Genomic DNA, 24,075 nt, shown 5'->3' on the forward strand with positions numbered 1-24,075 from the left:
AACTTTTTGATGGTGTTAATTATAACATACAAGCATCTAATGAAATTCAAAACTAGAAAACTATTTGGACTCCGTTAATACTGGTATTCATGCATTAATCAGTTGGGCATCAAGTGTTTGACACTCAGAATCACTATGGGCCATGAGTTATGACCATCAATTTTCTAAGAAAAAGTTGTCTACTTATGGTAAGACTCTTCATCCTAGTTTTGAGAAAGAAGGATACAAGCTTAATAGATGTTAGAGAAAGCATCAAACGGTTATACATTTTTACCTGTAATCTGTTATGTTGTTCAAGAAATTGCTTTTTATGTTACTAATTGGAATTTGAAGGCATTTGGTGTCTTGCTAAATTATCTTTCCGACCTAGTTGGCATATATTGTTGATCTTACAATCTAATGATTTTCTACAGTTGTTTATGTTAATGAAGTCAGATACGCACCCAACATTAAGTGGCAGTGGTTTCCATACACACCCAACATTAACACTGATATGATAGCTATTCCTGAGGAATGAGTTGCTAAGAAGTCGGATAAACACTATCAATGCATACCTAGTTATGCCTACTTAACGGCAAAACCTTCTGCCCATTTATTTTCTATTGTTATGATAATAATTATAATTATGCAATATGACCGTATAAGGCTTGTATACCTTGAACATCATCACCGTGCAGTTTCCTTTTTTGGGATCCAAATAAGATGATAGGATACATGATGGCTTTTGGTTCTGAGCTGTGCTCAAGCCCTAACAGATGACCAATTTCATGTACAGCAACTGTTTCTATGTCCATCATGTCTTGCTTTGGATTAGTACTCCAATTCTCTTCTGCATCGAAATGAAGCCTTCCATCTGTTGGTGAAAAGGAATGAGCAAGTGTTCCTCCAGGACCATCAAAGCTGGATCCATCACCATGATCACCACTGTAGAATCCAATAACAATATCTGCTGCCTCGTCAGTAGCTTCAGAAAATTTGAAATGGCTCACCTCTGCCCATCTCGCAAAAGCTCGTTTGCTGACAGTTTTCAAAGTTTTGAGATCAGTGACTGGGATGGTAGAGCTGAACTGATAGGTAAGGTGGGATTTGGAATCTTGCCATCTTGGGCTTCCTTGGAAGAAGCTGTAGAGCGAGACACTGTGCAGTGAGCTGCTATTTCCTCCATTAGTGTGCTTCTTCTTACCCGATCTCATGGAAGTCTTGCCATTGACAATGTCTGGGACTCCACATCTAGGCATCCTCATCTGTTTCACTGTTTGAGCATCCAGCTTTCCGGTGGCTTTGAGATGGTAATTAAGTTGGTAAGTTTTGATTCCAGATTCTAAATCGTCATCAAATCCATTGTTATGTTCATGTTCGGTATGGTTATAATAGACATCGAAGTACCCAAATTTTCTGAGGTACTGTTTGAGTTCATGAATGCTTTCAACTTTCTGACCTTTGTGGCATCCATCCAGCTGCTGTAGGAAATCAAAAGCTTGGAAACTTTTTGTGGACAGAATTGGGTATGGAAATATAGCTAGCAAGAGGAGAGAGATGAAGGGTGCTATCTGAAGAAGAGAAGCTACTGCTTTGGGGTTTGTCATTGCGACTTGAAAATGGTGAAATCATAACTCGTAAGAGAAGGGTCAAGTTCCCCATGGTTTTGATGCTGAGGTCCCTAATTTTCACCCAACTGTTTATTATATGATATTGATGTCCATGATGGTGAACGAGTGATAAGACACTTGGTTAGAAAATAACTTCTAGATGATCAATATCCCTGTCAGATGATTTTGGAATGAATTCAATGTGATTTTAGATGTGGGGATCTAGAAAACAACTTCTTGATGATCAATATCCCTGTCAGATGATTTTGGAATGAATTCAATGTGATTTTAGATGTGGGGATCTTTATAACCATTTCAGGGAATTTTGAGCAGTCACTATGAGCCTTCTTCTCATTAATTGCTGATGTTTAGATGCTTGGTTTGATAATTGATATTTTTGCATTAGCGGTTCTATTATGTTTTGATTAAGTAGATAAATCAAGACAGCTCAACCATATTTTATGTAAGTTTTTTTTTTTTTTTGAAACTGAAAAGTTGAATTAAAGATCAAACAGTGTTTACATTGTTTGCATCCTCACGAAGTTGATTAATAATTTCATCTGGAGGAGCTAAGAGCCAAACATAACTAATAAATTGAGTTCTAGCTAACTTAGAAAGAGAGTCTGCTACTTTATTTTTCTCTTTGGGCACATAGAAACCTTGCCAAGAGGGATGAATGCTTAATAAGTTTTTAATATCTAAGATTAAGTTGTGTAATCTCCAATCAATGTTAAGTGAATATCCCAAGACTATGTCCACTACAAGCTTTGTATCCAGCTTAAAAATCACTTTCTCCAGCTTCTTCTCTAATGCCCATTGCATTGCCTTCCATAAAGCTTTATTCTCAGCTTGCTCTGGACTAATCGCAGTAGTTAGATAAATGCACTTTGATCCGTGATGCGCACCTGCAAAATCCCTACAAATTAGTCCAATGCCTCCAGTATTATTTTCTGCAATAAATGAACCATCAGAATTAATTTTAAAATAACCAGGCAAAGGTGGCTGCCAGTGAAGATTAATCCTATTTTGAGGGACAAGAAGTCTATGATTGGTAACTGGTTTATAATCTAATACTGCAAATTCTCTTCTGCATCTCTGGATGATGTTTTCAGGGGTTGAGGTGACTCCTTTGAAGACCATGTCGCACCTAGCGTTCCATAGACACCAAGCTACAATTCCTATCTTGCAAACTTCAGCTTCCTAAATCTTCATGTCCATGAACTTATCAAATCATCCACAAATCCAGTCTGCTAGTATACTACCCTACACAGTGTGCAATCCCAGTACTGCAAACCAGACTGCCTTAGATAAAGGACAGTCTAGAATAATATGATTTGCAGTTTCAAGTTCATGAGAACAAAAGGTACATCTCAAGTCATCATCTTGAATAACTTCCAGCAGTTTATCTCTTGTTGGAAGAATTTGTTTGACACGTTTCCACATGAATTGCTTTGTTCTTGGAAGTATAGGTAATCTCCACAGTTTGTTGAAAATACCTTGCATCCTTGTACTTACGGAGTGATCTCCATTTCTTTCTTTGAGCATATAATTATAAGCTGACTTGACTGTAAATTTACCACTTTTTTCAAGAGTCCATCTTATCTTCTTGTGGACTATGAATAGAGATATTCAGAATTAATGCGGTAATATGTGGATCAAATAGAGATAGGATTAGACTTGAATTCCAACCATCATTATCTGCAGAAAATAAATGATGAAGATAAATATAATCTTGAGAGTGGGAAGCACCATCTTTAGGCTTTGGAGGAAGATTCAATTCAGGAATCCATATATGATGCCATATCATGATTGTTTGCCCATTGCCTACACACCAGCAGCTATGTCTTTTGATGAAGGGAAGTTCAGAACTAATACTTTTCCATGACCATGTTGAGTTATCATTATCTGTAGCATTGAAAATATGACCATCTTGAAAGTATTTGGCTTGTAGAGAAGCAGAACACATAGAAGTTGTGTCAGAGCATAATTTCCATGCAGATTTTGCAAGGAGAGCTCTGTTGAATAAATGTAAATCTCTGAAACCAAGCCCTCCTTCTTTTAGATTATTGACACTTCTCCAGCTAATGAAATGCTTACCTTTATTAGTCTTCTTGTTTCTCCAAAAATTTTGTTGATTTGAGTTTAGTTGATCAATTGTGGTGTCTGGTAACTTAAAACTAGTCATATGGTGAACTGCAACTGCATTAGTTACATTTTTTATCATAACTGATCTACCACCTTCAGACATATTTGAACCATTCCATCTTGAGAGTCTGTTTTCCATCTTTGTAACTAGACTGGAGGAAGGGATCTTCTTGTTTCTGCCTACAAAGAAAGGGAGCCATAAGTATTTTTCTTCATCAATGTTTAGTTGCCTAACTTGAAGTAATCCACCGATGAGATGACAAGAGTGTGGACTCATGTTATTACTGAAATAGACTGTAGATTTGTGAAAATTTATGAGTTGACCTGAGCATGCATTAAGCTGGAGAAGCTTGTTAGTTTGCATTTGATTTGCTTTACAAAAGTATGCAATCATCTGCAAACAACAAGTGATTAATTTTTGGAGCATTTCTTGATATCTTGATACATGTTAACATTTTCATGTTTTCACAATGATTCATATGCCTTGAGAATGCTTCCATTGCAAGAATAAATAGATAAGGAGACAGGAGATCTCCTTGTCTAATTCCTCTTGTGGGTTTGAAAACTTTAGAGGGAGATCCATTAACCATAATTTCCACCTGAGTAGTACTTATACACTGCATGATGAGATGACAGAATTTATCACAAAAACCAAAAATTTTAAGCACATCCATGAGGAAAGACCATTCTAGTCTGTCAAATGCCTTTGACATATCCATCTTAAGAGCAAGATGACATATTCTTACTTTTTTCCTCTTCATTTCCTTCACAAGCTCTTGTACTAAACAAACATTCTCAGAAATAAGTCTATCAGGCACATATGCAGATTGCATTGGAGAAATAAGATAGACCATGTGTTTCTTAAGTCTTAAATCAATTATCTTAGAAATAAGCTTATATATTGTGTTGCAGAGAGCAATGGGCATGAAATCTTATGGCTTGTGAGCTGAAGTTGTCTTAGGAATTATAGTAATTATGGTATTGTTGAATTTATTTAGAAGGAATCCAGAACTGAAGAATGATTGAACTGTTTTGCAAACATCATCTTGAACTAAGTGCCACTGAGATTGGTAAAATCCTGGTGGAAAGCCATCAGGTCCTGAGAAGGTCCAGGGATCCATTAACTTTAGAGTTTGATGAATTTCTTGGTTTGAAGGAATGGAGATTAAAGTTGCATTGTCTTCATCTGAGATACAAGAAGGAATATGTTGCAGAAAATTTTCACCATCAGCTGGATTTGAAGTTGTACTTATTCTTTTGAAGTGAGAGACTAGAAGATCTTCTATAGTGTTTTTATCTTGACACCATGTACCATCTGGAGCTTGCAGGAGTCTATTTTGTTTCTAACTCTTCTTTGATTTGCTCTAATGTGAAAAAAAATGGAGTTCTTGTCCATGCCATTGTAGAAATGATCTTTTGACTTCTGCCTATAAAAGGAAGCTTTTATTCCATTTAAAGAATCAATTTCCTTCTTAAGATTCAAAACCTGATCAATGTTGTTTCCTTGTATATCTGTATACTGAAGTTGAGCTAGTTGTTGTTGGAGAGTTGTAATTCTGCCTTGAATATTCCCATAAATGTTTTTACTCCATTTGGATAAAATATGTCTAGTGTTAGACAATTTATCATTCATAATAAAGGCTGAAGAACCTGAAGAATTAGATACCCAAGCATTCTTGATTTCATTCAAACAAGTGTCATTTTGAAAGCAGTGCTCAGAGAACTTCCAAGTTCTTCTAGAACCTGTGAAGTTAGTATACAAGGACAACATGATAGGGGCATGGTCTGAACCTTTAATAGGGAGATGAAGTAATTTAGAGTCTGGGAAAGTAATGAGCCAGTCATTATTAACTAGAGATCTATCTAATCTAGATTTGATTCTACCAGTTCCATGACTATTACTAGTCCAGGTATATGGATTACCACTAAAACCTAAAGCATGAAGTTCAGCTTCCTTAATAAGGTTAATGACTTTATCAGATGTATGGTTTGTATTAGTGCTTCTTTCAGACAGATCAAAAGTGATATTTAAATCTCCCATAAGTACCCAGGGGATCTTTACCACTTTGCTAAGATTTTTAATGTATTCCTATTGAGAAGGTTGATCATCTTTATAAGGTGTGCCATAGACACAAGAGAGAAACCATTCACCTCTAGCAGGGTCATTGGTTACTAGAGCATGAAACATATTAGTAGAGGAGTTGACAATTTCTAAACAGAAGTCATCCTTCCACAAGAGAACAATCCCTCCAGCCTGAAGGAACAAAGGATCTGTTGGTCATCTTAAGACAGTTTGTAATCTTTAATATCCTATCATCATTTATTTTAGTTTCACATGAAAAGATTATGTCTTGAGAATGTAAATTATTAAGATGCAAGAGGTGTTCTCTAGTTTCTTTTCCTAAGAAACCCTGACAGTTCCAACTCATAATTTTCATGGTGAAATAAATGGAAGAATTACTAAACTTGATACTCAAGTTATTCTACGGAAACAAAGCATGCAGATTATCAAGAAATATTGAATAAAAATTAAACTTACTACCTAAATAATGACAAACACAAGTATGCTTAAGGAAATTATTGTAAGAAAAATAAATTTGAATTACCAGTTTAGAAGGTGCCTCGTTCATCTCATGAGAAGACTCCTCTATTTCCTTAGCTCCATCCTCAACCAGGTCGTGTTCAATTTCATCATCCTCGGTTACAAGAGGATTGTTACCAGTATTATTTACCATGTTGTTTTCATTCACATTTAATGAGTCAGTATCATCAGTTCTAGATCTTTTATTGCTCATATTCTCCTCTTGTTTTTTTTGGCTTCTTTTTCTTATTGGATGCGGCTAGCTTCAACAATTTTTTGTACCAACTGATACAAATCTTCAATAATTTCTACCCCATAGGTTGTAGCCAATTCAGGGATATATGCAATGTATTCCTCATTGGTGTATCTCCTTATATTGAGATCATCATCTACCATGTCACAATCTTCTTCTTTGTAATCGATTGTGAAACACTTTGCGCAGAGAGAATGCGGTTGTTTTTCCCAGTGGAAACGAATCCAAGTTACTCCTCTAGCTGCATTGTTATACCATCCTCCCCTGTGAAGAGGTTTGGATAAATCAATTTTGATCTTTGATGTAATAGTGCTACCATAAACTTGAGTGCAATATTCTGGATCAGTCCATACTTTTAATCCCAATTCCTCAATAGCTTCATCAACAATTTCCTTTGAGTGATGTTCCAGTAAGAGATTTTTGAATTGCACCTTCCATTCTTGGTGAGAGAATACCCATTTGTCAACAGGAATAGTCAGATCATACTTTAGGAGATTCAAATGACATTTCTTTGCAATCCAAGGATTTTTTTTTTTTAGAACAGAATTCATAACTTCAGCAGTGTGAAACTTGAAAAGATATATATTTCTGCCAATGGCTCTCACTTCTTTTGTTCTATATTTGTTCCATAATTTTTGAACTTCTTTCCTTATATAATCAGTATCAAAAGTATCTTTTGAGAATAACTTCCCAATAAGAGTGGAGCAATGATCCTCTGCGACTTTGAAAAAATCTGATTTAGTACCGAATTCTCTTCTCATCTGCCTAGCAAAGATGTCTCTTATTTTTGTGTTTTGCATTTTGCCAGTGATTGTCGAAATCTGATTGTTTGATGACGAAGCCATATTGTCTTCAAAGAATGTTTTTTTGTAAGGATTTTCTATGAAAAAGACTAGATAAAAGGTGTTTACTGGGTTGAAGAGGTTCTCGTATAAAGAAAAAGCTGACAGCTAAAATAACTATAATTAATTATACCAGAATTATTTTTTCCTTTAAGATAATTAAAGAAGATAATTCTATCAAGATACAAGGTATATCTCCTAAAAGGAAAGTTGACTATCATTTGAGTAGATTGCGGTTGAGTAATAGAGATCCTTTCATTACAGAGAGTAATATGGGGAAAGTTGAACTTTTTGAAATTCAGATGTTCTAATTGGATGGACTGAGTTATTGTGACCGAGTTGATCAAAGTTGGATCGATAACAACATTTAAATCATAAACATGATAAAGAAAATAATACTGATTCATACTTGTAATATCCTATTCAATATTGGAGGCTTGCAATACTGCTGAAAATTTTGATGAACTGAAGATACTTGGTTGTAACAATAAAGTTATAAGGAGGAGACCATTGAAAAGAAAGGTCCAAAACTGAATGCATCCCATGATATGATGAACTGCGAGGCCTGAAATTAGAAAAGCATTATCATGATTTAGAAGTAATATATATTAGAAGTATAATCCAAAACAAAGTATGACAATGGAAAAAAAACAGGATTTTAAGCAAACAAACAAAAGTAAGATTAAAACAGGTAAATAGATATCAAAACATAAGAAACTGGAAGAGGAAACCTGAGATCAACATTGAAAGATTGAAAGAAGGAATAAGAGGATTAGAGAGATCATAAGATTAGACAATGAAATAATGAAAATGAAAATTTTCTACGAGCTGACTCATTTTCGCTCGATTTGCAGAGCTCCGTTATTTTATATCAGTTTTATCTGTTTACATTATGTTTTATATATGCATGCTACTGTATCTTTGTACATGAGAGGATGAGGTAGGCGGGGAACAAAAAACACCCTCTTCAAATGGGTCTCGAATAGGCCTTCATATGGTGGTGCACCAGTGGTATATAAAAATTAAAAATGTAAGATTATACAAATTTTCTACAACAACGTAATGAGGCCTATTCATAAGATATTATCCAGAATTTTCACGAAACCAAAAGTGACGCATGCGTATTAGCAATGGGGGTGCAATATGCAGCAACAACCAATAGCCCCAAAGTCGGTCGGTCTAAAAAGTTGGCATTACTTGTTTTTGCTTAATCCAGAATTTGTAGAGCTTACTCTCAGCATCCATCTTGTCGAGGATGAATCCAAGTTAGTAGGCATATTTACATCGTACAGTGCAACGCAGTGTCCAACCATCATGTTCAAAATGGTCTTTTACTGGCTTACTGTCACTGTGTGCTCACTCATGCTCAAAATAAAGAAAATAGTTAATAACAAATGCCATCGGTTTTCCATTGTTGCAAAAATAACGGCAAGTAGATACCTACCTTGATTCTGGTAACATAAATATTCAGGTTAAGGTCTTGTTTGGTAAATTTTATGATTTTCTATTTATTATTATAAATAATCATAAATTGATAAATGTTTTTGACATAATCATTTTTAAAATAAATTTTCCCAAACACATTTTTTCAAATAATTGATGATGATTTCAAAAAGGAGAGGAAAGAACAATGATCAAGGTTTTTTTTTAGTCATGTGTTGTGTTTTTGTCTCTCCCTCGTTATTTAGAGAAAATAAAAAGAAAAAAAATCAATTTGAGTTTGTTAGAAAAAATAATTGATTATAATAAATTTTCAAAACAACTTTTTTCTGTTTATGGAAATGATGGATTTTTTCAATTATGATTAAAATAATCAATTATTATAATGGTTACCAAACACATATAGAATCCATTATAATCTGCATAATGGATTATGGGCTAATAATCCATTAAAATAATAGTTACCAAACAACCCTAAGTACCACAACTGTATAAACTTTGATTGATTCATTCAAAATGTTCCCAAGATAGAAGATAATGAATGAAAACTCCCAACGCTGGTTAACCCGATGAGCCCGTGCTTATGGAAGAAGAAAGACAACGATGGCCGCATCGTTATGATCATTCTAAGGTTTTGATTCTGATTCTTGAGTTTTTGTTGTTGTTTATTTTTTGGTGTTGATTTGAATATTTTCTCATGTTTTGACTGTGTAATTATAAGCAAACAAAGATGGTGCCAGTTACTTACATTTTAGAAGGCACTACACTAGTGCTGAAGTCAATGGTATGATATTATGCCACTAACTTTAATGTTAGTATAACACCTTCCATCATGTAAGTAATCGGCACCACCTTCCTTCAAAGCATGAGACAACATTCAAACTCCAAAAAAAAAAAGGAAAAAAAAACTCAAAATCAAAACATCATAACGACCCGGCAAGCGTTCTCTTGCTCCTTGCACAAGCAGGGCTCACTGATTTATCAACATTGAGAGTTTCCATTTCTTATTTTAAACTTTAAAGTGCTCTCTTTTTTTCTCGAGAAGTAAAAACAGAAGTAGAAGCTATAAAATATGTAAAACAGTCATATGTATGTAAAACTCACTCCTATTCACAAACTCGATTCTTCGTGGCCTTTTTGTTTTGCGACAATTACCTCCTCTTTGAATTATTTGAAACCTTCTTTCACCATTTGGAACTGGGTGCATATTACTCCTTTATTCTTTGACCACATCGTTGAGAAACATAAAATTTTGTCCATGTTTACCCTCTTTCATGGCTGATGGGTGTCGTAGGCTCAACAAATTAATAATCTTATTTCCACACAATTAACTGGTAATATAATGGAAGCAAGGATAATTTCCACGAAGAGCAGTGAGTTTTAGTTGTCAAATTGTCACAAAGGGGTGTTTGTTTTAGATTTGAATAAAGTAAACAAAAGCAATTGAAAATATTAAATTGTAAGCAATAGGGATAGATATGATCGAGGAGTCCTTGTTAGTTAATAAACTATCAATGAGTTAATATATTCATTATTCTTCATTAATCATAAATTATCACCAACCGTAGAATAACAAGTACGCTTAGTTATTCCCAAAATACCTTAAATCACTGGATAACAGGTACGCTTATTTACCAGATTCTATTCGTCTGAACCACCTTGAGGTACGCTTACAAGATGTAATTCAATGAATGCTTTAGGTTTTGTGAATTTAGGTTGATCCTAGTAGTTAGACTCGGTACGCTCGGTCTACTTGCTAAGGTTGTGTTTACACGCGATCTCTTTACAGAATCCCTCTGCAAGGTTTCACGTTCACTACTTGTGTAAGGAATTATTCAACAATTACGGATATCATAACCCTCTCTAGCAATGGATTAAATCAACAAATATATTCATTTGGACATCTAAACAATGTATCAATTAATCATAAGTATTTTAATAGTAAACACAAACGATAATCATATGAAGAAATCAATATAGATTCATATATTAAATCAAATCAAGTTTACAACTTAGAATTCATCCTCAATCAATAGGTGTTTATCTACTCATGGATGTAGAAGCATCCATGATATACATATAAGAAAAGTTTATAGATATCGTTACGATTGAGAATCGCTCTGAAACCCTAACTTTTGCTCCGTGTGATATTTCTTCTCTCCAAGCCTTTACAATTTCGTGACCCCTTGATGTTATATGATTTCACATAACCTAATACCTTTCTATAGGTTTACATTCCTTGGCCTTCACGTATTTAGTTTGGTTTAAGAACTCGACCAAAAAATATGAAATAACGACCCCAAACGTGACCTTAGGCCTTCCGGGGTATTAATACACGTTTTCCTACTTGATAAGTACGCGTACCAGGTCCACAAACTTTAAATTCCAGCAGAAATTTTCGTAATTAAAGTATGCGTACCCGGCTTGCATACTTTACTGTCTTTGGTATTCAATAAAAGCTTGTCTTGGCCTCAACTTCTTCATCCGAACTCGGAATGACCTCATTCTTTTTGCATTATTTTTATATTTAAATTATCTTCAAGATAATGATGAGAAATCCTTAATTTGAATGAGTTAAGATCGGTCTTTGTCCCTTCTATTGATTTTGAGCGTTTTTCTCCTTTTCGTCGCTTTTCTTCCATTTCTCTTGGACATGTGCACTTGGACACTTGGAATACTTCTCTTCCTAGATATTTTCAGAACTTTTAGCTCATTTTTGGATAATTCACCTAATTGAAAAAATAAGTGAAAACAAGAGTAATAATACGAAAATATGCAAGAATAATTGCTTAAACAAGTATGGATTGGGCACTAAAATCATATGAATTATGCACTTATCAAATTCACACACACTTAGCTTTTGCTAGTCCTATAGAAAACTAAACCAAACTAATCCTAAATACAATAACTCCATCTCATTGAGAATACGGTTACACTTAGCATGTGTAACACGCCTTTAAACCCCTAGGTGTCCCTAGTGGACGAGTTATAGTCTCGTGAGGGCTTACAAGAGGTATACCCACAAAACCTACTCCAATTTGTCGCCTTAGAAGAACCACTAAGGATAGACACAAAGTAAAAAGCCAAATAATTAGCTTGCATAAGTTCTTAGCTGCAAACATCCCACAAACATTCCAATCATCACAATAAGTAATTACTTACATATGACATTCAACCTGATTGCAAAACTCTATTAAGATAGTCATCGTACTTGTTGCGATGTTTGTCACAACATTCGCATACTGAAATCACATGGATAGATAAGAAAATGGAAATAGAAAAGTGAAGTGTGCAAATTTTGACTTAAGTGAAAGATGTTACCCACAATACTTGTATGAATGTCGTCAAAGGATTCTTATTTATAGCACAATAGTTGAGACAAGCATCCATTTAACTTGACCACATGATTAGATACTCTAAGCGCATGTTTCCTTTTCAACAAGTATGTGATAGTTGCCTTGGATCCTGCATTCCACGCTTGTTTAGGCACGGAGACAGGGACAACTTTTCATGCATACTGCCACCCAAGTGTCAAGAACCTCATCAACAATCTTTTTGACTTGCTATATAATGATGATAGGTTTTTATTTTCATCGACTACATGATTACATACTCTAAGAGCATGTTCCTTTTCAGCAAGTACGTGATAGTTGCCTTGGATCCTGCGTTCCACGCTTGTTTAGGCGACGGAGACAGGGACAACGTTTCACACGTATTGCTATCCAAGTGTCGAGAAATGAAGAGGAGTCTTATATATATATATATATATATATATATATATATATATATCTTTTATTTTATTTTTCTATTTTTTTATCGTCTCACTCTTTATGAGACAATTGTCTATGAGGCTTTTATATACTCAACCAACGATTACCTTGCTACAACATCCATGGCAGTATCAGGATCCCACCAAATCACATTAGAGAAACATATGACTGCAAAAATAAAAAGAAAGTGATTCAGTAATGATTAACAGCGAGGATGAATCTTTCATACGACTACCATAGCTTAGTTTCTCATTCAATTATGGACGTATATATAATTAAGGATTGTAGAATGACAAAGTGGAACTCAATCTATAGCTGTAAGAACTGTTTCAACCTTAAAAGGTTTAAAGTGTCATCCTAAATTGCTCAAAAGTAACTCCAAAATATGAAGTATCAAGAATGAAATAAATAAAAGAGTATTATTATTATTTGTTTTTTTATGCAAGCCAAACATGCTTAACTACTCCCCCACACTTAAACTCAACATTGTCCTCAATGTTCAAAACCCAAAATTCTGATTTCTGACATAACATCCCTGAAAAACTCAAAACCTGTACCAATGGGTAGAAAACTAGGAAAAACATCCTAAACGAAAGTTGTTCAAATACATATTTTCTATAGTATGTAAAAATTTCACAGTATTTCAATAAACGGTATGACTTTTATGGCCTCCGGACTGACATACATGCAATCTGAAAAAGTTCTGAAAAAATACCAAAAATCAAATGTTCAGGTCTATCACTCCAACTTAATAGACTCCGAATTCATATTTTCTTTTGGAAAAGAAAGGTACGTCTGTCCTCTTTAAAATTTGGGGTCAACCACTCAAATCGGACTTCGTATGAAGTCTCGAGAGCTATTTTCGTGACAAGTTTGCAGTCAGATTTTTCTGACGAGAATTCGTCAAAACTTTCATTATAGATATAAGACTTGTAAACTAAGATGTGAATGCAAGATATGATATGCAAAACTAAAAAAACTAAAAACAAAAATAATAGAGATACAAAACTGATGGTTTGCCTCCCATGTAGCACTTTGTTTGACGTCCTCAGCATTACTTGGCATTCCAATGATGCTACTCCTCCAGAGGGAGTGAATCCACAAGTCTCGTCACTTCTACATTCTCTTTAGAGAAGTTTTAATAATAAGGCTTCAACCTATGGCCGTTGACTTTGAAAATTATTCCAGTTCTCGTACTAGTAATCTCAACTGCACCATAAGGAAAAACACTAGTAACAACATACGGTCCAATCCATCTGGACCTTAGCTTCCCAGGAAATAACCGAAGACGAGTATTAAATAGAAGAATTTTTTGACCTACAACAAAACTCTTTCGAGAAATCATCTTGTCATGGAAAAGTTTTGTCTTCTGCTTGTATATACGAGAACTCTCGTAAGCATCATTATATATCTCCTCTAGCTCGTTTAGTTGTAACTTCCTTTATTTCTCCGCATTGTCATAATCCATGTTGCACATTTTTATCTCCCAATAAGCCTTGTGTTCAAGTTCAACCGGAAGATGACCAGCTTTTCCATAAACCAATCGATATGGAGACATACCAATCGGTGTTTTGTACGCCGTTATATATGCCCAAAGTGCATCATTAAGCCTATAACTCCAATCTTTCCGTGTAGTGTTCACAGTTTTCTCAAGAATGGATTTAATCTCACGGTTCGAGATTTCGGATTGCCCACTAGTTTGTGGGTGATACGGTGTACCAACCTTGTGTGTAGTGTTGTACTTCTTGAGTAGAGCACGGAAGGATTTATGAAAATGTGAGCCTCCGTCACTGATAACCACTCTTGATGTACCATGTCTAAAGAAGATATATTCCTTCACAAACTCATAAACAACTTGAGAGTCATTAGTAGGGGTGGCTTTAGCTTCCACCCATTCCGAAACATAATCCACAACAAGAAGTATATAAAATTTTCCGTTATAATTGACAAAAGGATCCATAAAATCAATTCCCCACACATCGAATACTTAAACAACAAGAATTGGTGTGAGTGGCATTTGATTTCTAGCACCTAGATTTCCTGTTCTTTGACATCTATCACAAGATTTGCAAAAACTATATGTACCTTCAAATAGGGTAGGCCAGTAAAATCCACTTTCAAGTACTTTAAAAGCGGTACGTTTAGAACCAAAGTGATCACCACATGCATAAGTATGACAAAAAGTAAGAATATATTGAAATTCAGAATTGGGTACGCACCTGCAGATAATTTGATTAGAACTGTATTTCCACAAGTATGGCTCATCCCATACATATTGCTTGGCTATTTTCTTAAGCTTAAGCTTTTGAAAATTAGACATTGTACTAGGGTACTTGTCTTGTAACCAAGTAGTTCACTATATCTGCGTACCAAGGTGTTGAATCTTCAATTGAGAAAAGTTGTTCGTCTGGAAAACGATCTTGTAAGGGAAGTTCTTCTTCGGAAACAACAAGTCTACTAAGGTGATCATCAATAGTATTTTCAACACCTCTTTTATCCTTTATTTCATAATCAAATTCTTGCAATAGTAGAATCCACCGTATAAGTCTTGGCTTAGCTTATTTCTTCTTTAGTAGGTACCTAAGTGTTGCATGATCAGAATACACAACGACTTTTGAACCCACCAAATAGGATCTAAAATTTTCTAATGCAAACACTATAGCCAGAAATTCTATCTCATTGGCAGAATAGTTGATTTGTGCATCGTTTAGGGTCCTAGATGCATAATAAATCACATGATACAACTTGTCTACTCTTTGACCCAAAACGGCTCCAACTGCATAGTCATTTGCATCACACATTAATTCAAATGGTAAACTCCAATTTGGTGACTTGATAATTGGTGCAGTTGTCAACAACTCTTTCAATTTATCAAAGGCATCCTTCCTGTAGATGGTGGATTTTCGAAAAGGGATAAAATCGTAAACTCGTAATTATACGAAGCTCTGATCCAGCAATCATACATGAGTATCGAGACAGGGGTCTCTCACCGAATTCTCAACAGAGAGCACTTTATCTCAGAGTACATGTAGATATGTAGTCTCACGACTGGACGACGGCATATCTCAAGAATACTGAATACTTTCAGTTATTAATTCTATATAGTATCACGAGATGAACGGCTCCTAGACAGCTTTTTCTGCTAGTATAGAGCGATAACGTCTTCAGGAACAAACAACGATTTTACCCTGACTATATAAAGGATATGACTTACTGAAAAGCTCATATCGGGATAATTAATGCTCCTAGACAGCTTGCTCTGCTAGTATAAAGCCACAAAGTTAATTATTCCTAATTACAATTGCTCTTATTCCATGGTCGAATCCACGATTGGTCCCATGGAATGGCAATAACAATTGCTCTTATTCCATGGTCGAATCTGCGATTGGTCCCACGGAATGGCAATAAACAATTGTTATGATTCTGTGATCGAATTCACGGATTGATCTCATATAATAGCAATAACTATATTATCTCATTACTCTGATTTCATGATCGAATCCACAACTGGTCTCATAAATGGTAATAAATAAATCTTAATTACTCCGATTCTATGGTCAAATCTACGATCCCATGGAATGGTAATGCTCACTTTATTATTCTGAATTCGTAGTCGAATCCTCAGCTGATCCTATGAATTAATAATAAACATCTTATTACTCAGTTTTTTGAATTATTCTCCACTGGATTCCACAATTAGTAATAAATAATCAACAACCGGGCGTCTGAGCTACCTCTAAGTAAGACCCGATTCAAATGGTGAAAGTGTATTCAACGACGGTACACTAACAGTCACCGCACGAACGAGTATTTCAAAATACAACGAAACGATGAACCTATGCAAAATAGGGAAGAAAATAATAAATAATTAAAAATATTGACCAAGGTGCTGGGAACACGGACACACGACCTACCGACCGTGCCGTGGTCAGTTCCACGCCAGTTTTATATTTTTAATACATTTTTATTATTTTCCATGATTTGATGAAAATTCTCTCATCTGATCAATTCTCCTTCGCCTCGAGGAAGCTCCTCGGTTTCATGGTACTTCCATAAATCCATAACAAATAATATAAAATTAAGGAAAGGAGTGTGGGGCGTGACTATTGGCCAACCGGCCATGCCTTGGTCCCAAACGGCCCTACACCCCACAGTTCCTTATTATTTTATTATTATTATTATTATTTCTCTAATTTCATGGTATTTTTGCACAAATCATCATATAATAATAAAATAAAATAAAATAAAATAATGAAGAACTTGTGGGACCGGGCCACTAGCCGGCCGGCCATGCTCTAGACGGTCCCACACGCCCTTTGCTTTATTATTTTATTATTATTTATCCTATTTTTCGTTGAATTCATCAAATTCCTTGATTTTATGGTATTTCTCTCAAATTAGGAAAAATTACATCAAATCATCAAAAATACCTAAAAAATATTAAAAAATTATAAAAAAACTTGTGGGACCGGGCCATAGCCGGTCTGCCATGCCTCCATGGTATCACATGCCCATGTTTTTATTATTTTAATATTTTTCATCCATGAACTCATGAAAACTCCTTCAATTCATGGAAACTCCTTAAATTCATCAAATTTCTCAAAATTCATGAATTTTTCCTAAAATCATCAAAATATTATAAAATTAAGGAAAAGGCACCACAGGACCGTGGTCACGACTGGCCAACCATGCCTTGACCATGGCGGTCCCACACCTCCTCATTCCTTATTTTATAATTATTTTTCATCATCTCATGGTGTTTTCCTCAGTTTCGTCGAAACCCTAATTTTGGCATATTTTCTCGAATGAATGCTCAATTGCACGCCAGAAAATATCAAAATTCTCAGGACTGAGACGCGGACGACTTGGCGACACGAGCACGCTATCTTGACCGACCAAGATTGGATCTTTGGCTCACGGAGGCCGGTCCCATCAATTTTCACAGTTTTGACCTAATTTGCACAATCGCTCGTATTAGGTCCAAAACTCTTCCAAACACTTTGGATTTTCATGAATTGATCGTCAGGCGGTCACGTGACAACCCAGGGACGGTTTCATGACTCCATGGTCGGTCCCTCTCCTCGTCATAATTAATTAGGTTTTCTCACCTAAGGCTCAGACGAGCATTTTTGAATAAATGATTAAGCCAGCATTTAATCATTCTTCCACCAACAAATCGTCAAATCTTCAGGAGTTCTTCGTATTTGCTCATGTGAGCATATGGACACTACATGGTTGATCCACGGTCCTGTGTAGTCGCTCCCTCCTTCGTCCCATGGTTAAACTTCTGACGAACCATGAATTGATCATCAATTGATCAAATTAGGGTTTCTGAATCCAAGGATCATCATTCCAGATTCCAACCTTAATAATTTTACAACGGCCTCATGGTCATTAATTTTATTAATTATGCTCGGTTCAACGACCAGTATTCTAATTAATATTTTTGGTACGCTGCCAATAATCCATCATATGAGCAACACATGCTCAGACGATTAAATATTCAACAATTCATCACATGAGCAACACTTACTCAGATGATAAATATTTGCTCAAACCAAGGAATATTGGTTCAACAATCAATATTCAACGATCCATCGAATGAGCAATACTTGCTCACTTCATCGTAAGAATTATACCTCTGTCTCATGTTGAGCAAGTCGTGCAATCAGTTGAAGGAATTCACGAGGTAGTGGGTGGAAAATCGAACAAGTCTCCACATGTTGAGCAACTGGTTTCAAACACGATATCCACTTTCACACTCCTTGATTCCATCAACTGTCACACTTCACGGGATCATGGTGTCTAAAATTCCAGCAATATAAATAAGTCTCTGAATCATGATTGAATCATCAGCATCAACAGTATCATCAATCTCACGTCTCATCGACAACACGAGATCATCAACTCATCAATTGAGCAACTACTCTCAATTGAGAAATTTCAATCATTCAGAGCTTATCATATTCAGAATCACACACCCACAATCTTTGATTACCATTGATTCCACACATTTCCCAGCTTCCCTCCTACGGATCAACCCATCCTCTCTTGTGACCGAATTTACTCTGGAATGGTCATTGTCTTGATTTAGGCCGGAGTACTACAGATTGATCTCTCGAATCTAAAACACCCCCTTTGCAGCGGTGCATCTGTGTGAGGTTTAACATTTTGCTCGGTTCGAGAAGTTTCCTCCGTACGGTCGTCTCCTCAATTCCGTAAAAACCAGCAAATCATTTTTCCCCATCTACAGATTGGCGACCACAGTGGGAGATCATTCTCTCGGCTGCAATCTCACAATCTCACAAAGATGGTTGATCTTAGGTCCAGTTCAGTTACCAATCCGGGTTCAACACCCGACTCTCGCATCGCAATTTCTAGTGATACTGCAATCGCTAGTACTACTCCTCTAAACATTGCAGGCTTCAGTGGTACCGTAATACCACTCCTCCAGCCAGCAATGTCATGCCACATGTTACTACTACTCCTCCAAGTACTGGTGCTCCAGTGATCACCCCTGCAAGTGACGGCACTGGCGTTCAGTTACCAATACGGGTTCAACACCCGACTCTCGCATCGCAATTTCTAGTGATACTGCAATCGCAAGTACTACTCCTCTCAACATTGCAGGCTTCAGTGGTACCGTAATACCACTCCTCCAGCCAGCAATGTCATGCCACATGTTACTACTACTCCTCCAAGTACTGGTGCTCCAGTGATCACCCCTGCAAGTGACGGCACTGGCGCCATCAACAATCCACTCTTTGGTCGGTTTCCTGAAGAAACCAGAGGAAATCAGCCTACCATAGTTGATCTCACAAAGGTTCAGACTGACGTGGCTGCAACACAGAAGCAGTTGTGTGTTTATATTAAAACTCTCACAGACAAGCTTGCGTTTGAACGAACTCAGCCTCAGCGCGAGAAAGGAAAAGCTAAAGAAACATCTTCAACCACTGATCCTGAAATCTCTCAAATCCATGTTGTACATGATGAAGAATTCCGCAAAGCTGCAGATGACTCTCCAGCAACGGAACCTGCAAGTTTCATCACTCGTGAAGATATGGAGTGCTTTTTTGAGGATCGATGAAAAGACAAGACATCATCCGTCCATCGTCACCAACCTCCATACTGCCATACAGAGGATTCCTCTTTCAAAAGGTTATACAGCTCCAACATTCATTCTTTATGATGGAACATGCAATACTCAAAAACATATTTCTCGGTTTCTGGAATTATTGGGCGAACACGAGCACAACCATGTCGTCCGTTTGGAGAAATTTTTAAAATCCTTGAAAGGCATGGTATACACCTGGTACAACAACATCGTATCGTGAAGTATCACCGATTGGGGAGAGATGATTAATGCTTTCTACAGAAAATACTTCTTCGTGTCAGAGCAAGTCACTCTCTCTGATCTAGGAAGGATGTTTCGAAGGAGCAGCGAACATCCTGATGATTATGTGAAAAGGTTCAGAATTCAAGCTTGGACTGCCACAACCCAAACGTCACATAACAACAACTTGTAGACTTGTGCGTCAACAAAATGATCCCGATCTACAGAGCCTTGATGGAAAACCTCCGGTTCCACACTTTCTCAGAACTTCATGAAGCAGCCAAAACGATCAGCGACTACTACACCTACTTTACTGAGCAAAGTCTACAAGGTCGAGGAACCTCGGAGCAGCCGACGCCTGATCAACAAACTGTACGATGTCCAACCTTTCATGAACGTTGTTGATCAAAGAAGAAAAAGGAAAGCTTCTGCTCAAACATGCGACATCCAACACCTCTTCCTACAAAAGCATCACGGAAGGATAACCAATCTTGCACAAACCTCGACCTGGCATCAACGAACGGGAAAATGATCGGACAGACTAAACTTCTCATGAAGGAGTGATCGAGTTACTGGAAGTTTGGGTTCAAGACGGTGCAATCAAACTGTTGCTCATCATAGAGAGCCAACATGAAGAATCCAAGGTATTGTCACCTTCATAGATTTATCAATCATTCGACAAGTAATTGCAATATTTTGAAGCACGTCACCAAAGAGAAGGTTTATCCACAATAGATTCAACTGGGCACTGGAGGAGTACACAAGAATCCTCTTCCGATCATAACCTTTACACTCTTTGAACAACCTATCAAAGAGGCAGTTCAATCTTTGGTCGAACGTGAATTGCTCTATCTGTCGAAGGCACAAAAGAGAGACATGTTCATAGCACTGAACCACATCGTGTCAAGAAGTCCATTCCGGAAATAATTCTTGAGCCTCCAGCCACAAACCAAGAGATGTACGACTGGGGACTGCTTACCACAGTCGAAGTAACGAATTTGGAAGAACGTTGATCGATGTCGGCACCGCCATCAACATCATTCCACTAAAAACCTCAGAGCCGCAGGCATCAGTCGACAAGAAGCTACTCATGCTCCTATCTAAATCAGAGACCTTGAAGGAGCGCTCCGAATATTTATGGCTACATCACTCTCAAAGTGAACATAAGTTCAACACTGGATAGAAACCAAGTTTCACATAATCAGGAAGATCCAAGATATGACATGTTCTTCAGACGAGCATGGATCCATGCTGAAAATATGGGTACTTACAGAGCGCCTTTGGTTACACGTCTCTCCAACGAAGAAAGTTCTGATCCAAAAGATTTTACGGACATTCCATCATCAGAGTACTTGGAGGAATTTCAAACTTTGACGAGGTTGAAGAAAGAACCTGCAAAAGATGTATATACATCCATTAAGAGGTTCCGCACTCAGGCAAGTCACATCCCATGTCTATGTCATTTATTTCCTCACATGTTATCCTAGCATGGGGACTCAATTCTGCTAGCAACTCTGCAAGACGTTATGAATGGTAGCTTCACCATATTAGTATTTTACCAAGTGGTTGAATATGACGCTCCTCCGAATCAAGCACTGAAACATTCATTACCGAGATGATGTCCAAACATGGCAAAGAACACTTTAGGCGTTTTTCCTGCTAGTCCATGTATTCCACAAAATCAGAAAGCTCTAATGTCCGCACAAGTGTCGAATCCCACTACTGCAATGAAAGGGATGCTGAATCAACAGAAGATACTCCAGGGCCGAGACGATCAAACCCCTAAGATATTCGATGCTTAAGGAATATACGCTTCAACACTCAAGCATCTAAAAAAGCTATCAAATTGTACTCCCAATCAAAGAGTACAGCTTCAGCACAAATATATCGATGATGACACATTGATTCAACACAATCACGATCAAAGTGTAACTAAACAATAAGTCTTCATTATCCCATGATAAGACTTCTGAAGCATATGCAACATCATTCATACATGGATGATACTAACTTCTTCAATATATATTGGGCAACCTGAGGTGATTCCGTGAAACTTCATCAACGGGTTTTCTCTACATCACAAGCCCCTGCATGATTGAGGAACTTTCTCTCTTCACCAATCACATCCAGTATGAAAACTGTTGATGCTATCTACCGCAACAATGTTGACTCACTGACAAAGCCAGATCGTGGTAAAGTTATGCTTTCAGGAGCATTAAGGTTGAACTCTCAGTACACCTTCATCTTACGGACGCTCAACTCATCAACTAGTTCATGAATGTAAAAGGCTCACCGGATGAAGGAGCAAAGTTTATATCTATAATCATGGTTCTAGCCTTTTCGGTATTTGGAGCAACTTCAACCATGGTATCAGCATCAACAATAATCTCTAGAGGAACACCATCCATGATCTCAGCATCGACAAGGATCTATGGAGCGTAATCATTCATGGTTTCAGCACCAACAACGGTCTCAGGAGCAACATCCTCAGGGATTCATCAACTAATCATTCTCTGAAGTGTTACACATGAAGCGAACTTCTCTAAGACCAATGATTCATATCAAGATGTGCGGACCTGATAACATGCTCACATGAAAGTCTTCCCAAAGCTGGCACGACTGGTGGGCATAATCCAAAGTCTTCTACAAGATGTTCTCATCACCTCTATAAATGAGATACAACACACTCAAGACCATGGGTTTGCAAAAACGTACTAATGGGTGAGGAATGGGACAATGCTTCCTCAACGAAAGATGTTCGTCTATGTCTCTTCTACAACATAACGAAAGGGCGCATCAATCGGACATACGAGCTGAAAGATATGGCATTTAATGTCAGGTCTATGAAATCTGAAAATTTGTATGTGATTACAAGTTATGAAAGTGCATACTTTATTGATTGCACTAGAAATCTCAAAAATAAAGCATTCTGGTTGCATATGATTCCTCCGTCTCTTAGCTTCGAAAGTTGGGGTCAATCGTCAGATTTCGATGTCGTATGAGGTTCCTACAGCGTCTTGAGCGTGCAACATGCAAACAACAATTTTTAGACGAGATTCATAACTTCCACAGTCGATCGGTGTCCACCAGGTCCTTCCGCTAAATACTTCATCAAGGTACCTCCAACTTCGACCACCTAGGTATTTACATCAATTTTTCTACCTGGGTCCTCTATCTAGGTCTCACCAGAAGAAGGGAAAACGAAAGGGAGAGACTTAACAAAATACTGGGGACTGACGGTTCACTTGTCAAGACGATCGATTTCACAATCCAAAACCGATCAAGAAATCAAGACCAGAATAAAACCTCACATCTCTTAGAAGTCCAAGGTTCAAGATATCATGGAAAGAAAACTAAAGAAAGTCAGCAAAATAAGATTTCTGCTTTTCTTCATCCATCTTCTTCAACACGACATCACTGGTGGTGAAAGAAGTGTCACCTTCCACCGCTTTCCTTATAGCATCAATCTTTTGACGAAGCCACTTCAGATTGAAGCCAAGTTCTTCAGCTTTCTTCAAGTTGTACTCCCAATCAAAGAGTACATCCCGGGTGACAGTATTTCCAGTTGTGATGCGGATATCATTTATAACACGCAATATGGCTTCTACTTGCCTCGTCAAGAAATAACTATGCTCCGGATCCTTGGTAACGACGATGTGCCCATACATCTTCCACGGTTTCTCGTACAAGCCTGCATATCCAATGGGAACGCTGAATCCGCCAACTAGTTCATGATACGGGAGTGAAGCATCGAACGGAGGATCAAAAGCAACTCCTGCACTTGGATATTCATGCACCACTATACGGTTCTCAATTACTGGAGCAGCCTCCAGGGCAACAGTTTCTTCAGTATTCTCTACTGGTGTTTCGGTTTCTTCTATCACTGAAGCAGCAACAATCTGAGTTTCCAAGACTTCAATGACAACCTTCTCATGGCCTTGAAGTGCAGAGATGGTTGTCTCTTCATCAATAACTCCAGGGCAGTTTGAGTTATCCTCATTGGTTTCAATATCCTCAACTTCGGTATTTGGCACCTAATACGAAGATTACATGAGGATTAGAGTCATTTAAGCTTGAAACCAAATGAGATCATAAAATACATCATACAAGCAATCCAACATT

General features: G+C 37.0%; 2 protein-coding genes across 2 annotated transcripts; both read right to left on the bottom strand.

Annotated features, from left to right (window-relative positions):
• Nucleotides 1–589: 589 nt before the first annotated feature.
• LOC113334222 (metalloendoproteinase 2-MMP-like) lies at nt 590–1,676 on the bottom strand. Its single transcript, XM_026580557.1, has one exon. It carries the CDS (start codon nt 1,584–1,586, stop codon nt 624–626), a length of 963 nt encoding a protein of 320 aa, XP_026436342.1. The 5' UTR covers nt 1,587–1,676; the 3' UTR covers nt 590–623.
• Nucleotides 1,677–2,096: 420 nt separating this feature from the next.
• Nucleotides 2,097–2,729, bottom strand: LOC113333886. Its single transcript, XM_026580252.1, has one exon. It carries the CDS (start codon nt 2,727–2,729, stop codon nt 2,097–2,099), a length of 633 nt encoding a protein of 210 aa, XP_026436037.1.
• Nucleotides 2,730–24,075: the final 21,346 nt, after the last annotated feature.

This window comes from Papaver somniferum, unplaced genomic scaffold (genome assembly GCF_003573695.1).
Source record: "Papaver somniferum cultivar HN1 unplaced genomic scaffold, ASM357369v1 unplaced-scaffold_135, whole genome shotgun sequence".
In the NCBI taxonomy this organism is placed as follows: Eukaryota; Viridiplantae; Streptophyta; class Magnoliopsida; order Ranunculales; family Papaveraceae; genus Papaver; species Papaver somniferum.

Excerpts from the sequence above, each read along its gene's own strand:
- LOC113334222 (XM_026580557.1), bottom strand. The coding sequence starts at position 1,586 with ATGACAAACCCCAAAGCAGTAGCTTCTCTTCTTCAGATAGCACCCTTC.
- LOC113333886 (XM_026580252.1), bottom strand. The coding sequence starts at position 2,729 with ATGGTCTTCAAAGGAGTCACCTCAACCCCTGAAAACATCATCCAGAGA.